The 3,947-nt window shown below is 37.5% G+C and overlaps 1 protein-coding gene across 2 annotated transcripts; it reads left to right on the forward strand.

Annotated features, from left to right (window-relative positions):
* Nucleotides 1-676: 676 nt before the first annotated feature.
* LOC126630330 (ankyrin repeat-containing protein At5g02620-like) lies at nt 677-3,676 on the forward strand. Of its 2 annotated transcripts, none has more exons than XM_050300414.1 (3): nt 677-1,669; nt 2,300-2,505; nt 2,921-3,676. In XM_050300414.1, exons 1-3 carry the CDS (start codon nt 835-837, stop codon nt 3,611-3,613), a joined length of 1,734 nt encoding a protein of 577 aa, XP_050156371.1. In that variant the 5' UTR covers nt 677-834; the 3' UTR covers nt 3,614-3,676. The 2 variants fall into 2 exon arrangements, with proteins under 2 accessions (XP_050156371.1, XP_050156370.1); XM_050300413.1 differs by having other exon boundaries at nt 682-1,669; nt 2,300-2,829.
* Nucleotides 3,677-3,947: the final 271 nt, after the last annotated feature.

Below are 3,947 nucleotides of genomic sequence, written 5' to 3' on the forward strand. Positions count from 1 at the left end.
ATTAATGAGATATTGAGGATTTTTAGGAAACAAAAACTCTTTCAAAGTTGAAGGATTGGTAAATATAGAGGATGATTGAAGGTTGAAAGGTTGTGTGATCAACAAATATTGGACATATGTTTATATAGAGGATGATTGATGAAAGTTGAACGGTTGGTGAAAGTTGAAAATTTGGTGTTGAACGGTTGGTGAAAGTTGAAAGTTTGGTGTTGAATGGTTGGTGAATTGAAAATTTGGTGTTAAACGGTTGGTGAATTGAAAGTTAGCCTAGGGTTGAAAGATTGGTGAAAGTTGAAGGCTTGCTTTGTGGAAAATTTAGTGATTTTTCAATATTTATCAAAATTTAAATTTTTTTAGATTAAAATGGTCATAAAATTAATTTACGATAATCTAAATATTTATTTTTAAAAAAAATTAATTTAAGAAAAAAAAATAGCCTAAATTCATTCTTTAATAATTCCGGGCTATAATTTTAGGCCATAACAGTTGGAGCAGAAAAATTGTTTCTGGGCTAAAAGCTAAATTTTCCGGACTAAAATATTTGACTTTTAGCTTAACCATTGGAGATGGTCTAATGAAAAGCTTGTCCCTTTGAAAAAGTCACTCCAATTATTGCAGTATTATTGCAGTCTTTGCAGAAGTGTGGCATTGCATTGTATTCCTGCTCTATAAATTATCTCATCTCGTATTCCTTGTTTACTCCACTCTTGAGCCTCTTAAATCTCATCCATTGTTCCTTTTCATTTAAATTCCCTTCTCATTTAAATTCCCTTCATCCACTCAAAGATCAGCAAGTTCGTTCTGATTATACTTGTATTAGACCAAAAGCTCCCCATGTCTAGGCACGTAATGATGAAATATCAAAAAATGGATCACTCCCATTCAACTGACCAGGCCGAGAGTGCTAGTACTACTGATCGCTTAGCAGTTCAGACCAAGGAGGGAGCTACTAAAGAAGGCAATAGTGCAGTTTCGATAGGTGGCATGGAACTTGATGTGTTTCGTGCTGCAAAACAAGGCGACCTTGTTGCCCTCAGGGAACATGCTGAACATCTTCACCTAAAGCTGACTGCAACAAATAACACGGTCCTTCATGTTTATATAGCATGCTTAAGCAGGCCGACATCCGGACAAAACACACTGGAGCCAGCCGACATTGTGAACGATATCCTTGAAATGTGTCCCGCACTACTATGGCTGCACAATAAGAGCGGTGAGACTGCCTTACACCTATCGGCGAGACAGGGGCTAGTTGATATAGTTGGAGTTCTTATCGATCAGGCAACAAAAGTTCGTCACCATGGCGACCTTGAGCAAGGCCGAGTCTTAACAGAAGAAGAAGCCTGCTTGAAGAAGCAGATGCTCATTAGGAAAACCAACAACAACAAGGATACAGCGTTGCACGAAGCAGTGCGCTATAATAATCCTTTAGGAAAAACAACAACAAGAAGGAAAACCAATCAACGTTCTGTGGTGGAGAAATTGACCAAAGAAGAACCCGAGTTTTCCTACGCTGCTAATGATTCAGGCGAAACTCCAATTTATTTAGCTGCCGAGAGGAAAAATCTTCCTTTGGTTTCTGAAATGCTCAAGAATTGCAGTGTTCCAACTTACACTGGTCCAAATGGTAGAACGGCGTTGCACGTTGCAGTGATTCGCATGGATGAAGGTATATATGTGCATACAAAACTAAATTTGTTTCCTTTTCCTTCTATTTCCATGACATAAACCCACCACATATTTTTAAGGGAAACTTTGGTTTCAGTATCTGGTTGATCAAGTTTTTCCCTTGAAACTGATATTCTATAAACTTTTCGTCCTAAAATGCCCCTCATTATTTTAAAACAAATTTGGTGGAATTTATTGCAAATCTGGTAGTTTTCATTATCGGTGTTTAAATTTTCTAATTGATTGGTATGTATAATCTCACCCTGTGGGATGATAGTCCAGTTTTTTCCACTTTTCTTTTATCAAATTTTCAAATATTATAATTCAATTTTTTAAAGACTATACTACACGTTGCTACTCTTTTTAACACTTTCTTGCTCTTGACATGTGTTTGTTTGAAAATTTATTTACTTGTATTTTCTTGCACTTTAGGTGCATTAATATGTAGGTAAATTAATTGAAAAAAAAAAAAGAATTGAAGGGCACATCCTAAGGGGTTAAGGGTACACGAGAGTACAAGGGCAAGCAAAAAGGAACTGAAAAAAAAAATGAATTGAAGGGCACATCCTACATACATATACATGTTTTTAATTTTATCTATATTTGTTTGTGTTTTGTGTTTATGCTTAAGAAATGACGGAGGAACTACTAAAAGCCGATAGGACTTTGAGCAAAGCAGCAGACGAACTAGGATGTACTCCACTACACCTTGCTGCACGTTGTGGTTCCATTTCAATTGTTAAACAACTGCTTGCAAATGATAGATCTACTGCTTACATTGCTGACAAAGATGGTGCGACAGCTCTTCACTTTGCAGCGTCCGAAGGCAATCTAGATGTAATGAAAGAGCTTATTTCTCAATGCCCTGATTGTTGCGAACTGGTCGACAACAAATTTCAGAATGTTCTTTACTACGCAATACGGAACCAACAATACCAAATAGTCAATTATGTTTCAGCAGATGCATGGCTTAGCAACATCCTGTTAAATGGCATTGATGTTGATGGGAACACACCCTTCCATCACCTAGCTATTCATTCTCCCAAAAGCATTGACTTGCTAGATTATCATAAAGTTGATTGGATGGCATTCAACAAGCAAAACTTAAACGCTTTTGACATACTTCTAGCCAACTTCGATGATATACACACATTACTGCAGGTACGTATCACCTTGTGATCATTAAATTGCTTGAATTTGTTTGCCAAGATAATAATAATAATAATATTATAGTCCTCCTCTGGCTTTGCAGGAATTTTATGGAAAACTACTTCGAATGATGGGTGTTAGACCAAGTCCAAGAATTGAAAACCCAAAAGACAGTAGTGGCAATGAGGTGGAGGAAACTCAAAGAAGCAAGGACATGGGAGAAGGTTTACAGAAAGCAAAAGAAACTCATCTGGTAGTGGCTACATTGATAGCAACTGTTACCTTCGCAGCAGGTGTTACCATGCCTGGCGGATACCAAAGCGAAAAAGGACCAGACCAGGGTTCCCCCCTTCTGTCAAGAAAAGCAGCGTTCAAAGCATTTGTTCTAACTGATACACTAGCCATGGCCATGTCTAGTTGTTCTGTCCTAGTGCTCCTTTACTCCTCAATTCACGCAAAGAGGAATTACAAAGGCACGTTTCAATTGGCAGTGTCTTTGACAATTTGGGCTTTGGTTGCAATGGTTGTTGCATTCATTACCGGCACATATGCAGTACTGGGTGGTCATTCTCCAGGGATTGCCGTTGCAGCTTGTGCGCTTAGCTGCATTTTCTTCTCTGTCTTTGCAAATTCTCTTCTTTCTATTGAAAGAAAAATACATAATGCGCCACATTTCATGGACGACATGGTTCACGACTTTAAGCTGCTGACAGGTTACTCGTCAATTGTCAGATTGAGCTCATTATTAGGTTTCTTCATGAAGAAGAAGGAGAATTTGTTATCACGCATTCCTTAAAATATTGTATTTTATTCTCGAGACATGAAATGATATTTTTCTTCGAATGGGTTTCTTAAATAATTTATCGAGCTTTGACTCGAGAATTCAATCCTCGTACTTTTTTATGTTTCATAACTTTAGTCTCGTACGTTAGTTTAACGTTGAAGATTTAATTTGAAATAAAATCACGAGGGCCTAATTGTAATTTTAACAACTAGTGGAGGGCTATTTTGTAATTTCACTTAAAATGGGTTTAAGTGGGATAAAATGACTCTCGGCCTCTCTCTTTTCCTCAGCTGAAATCACTCTCTATCTCTCCATTCTCTCTTTACACTCTCGAACTCACTCTCTC

The sequence above is a fragment of the Malus sylvestris genome, chromosome 7 (genome assembly GCF_916048215.2).
Source record: "Malus sylvestris chromosome 7, drMalSylv7.2, whole genome shotgun sequence".
NCBI classification, from domain to species: Eukaryota; Viridiplantae; Streptophyta; class Magnoliopsida; order Rosales; family Rosaceae; genus Malus; species Malus sylvestris.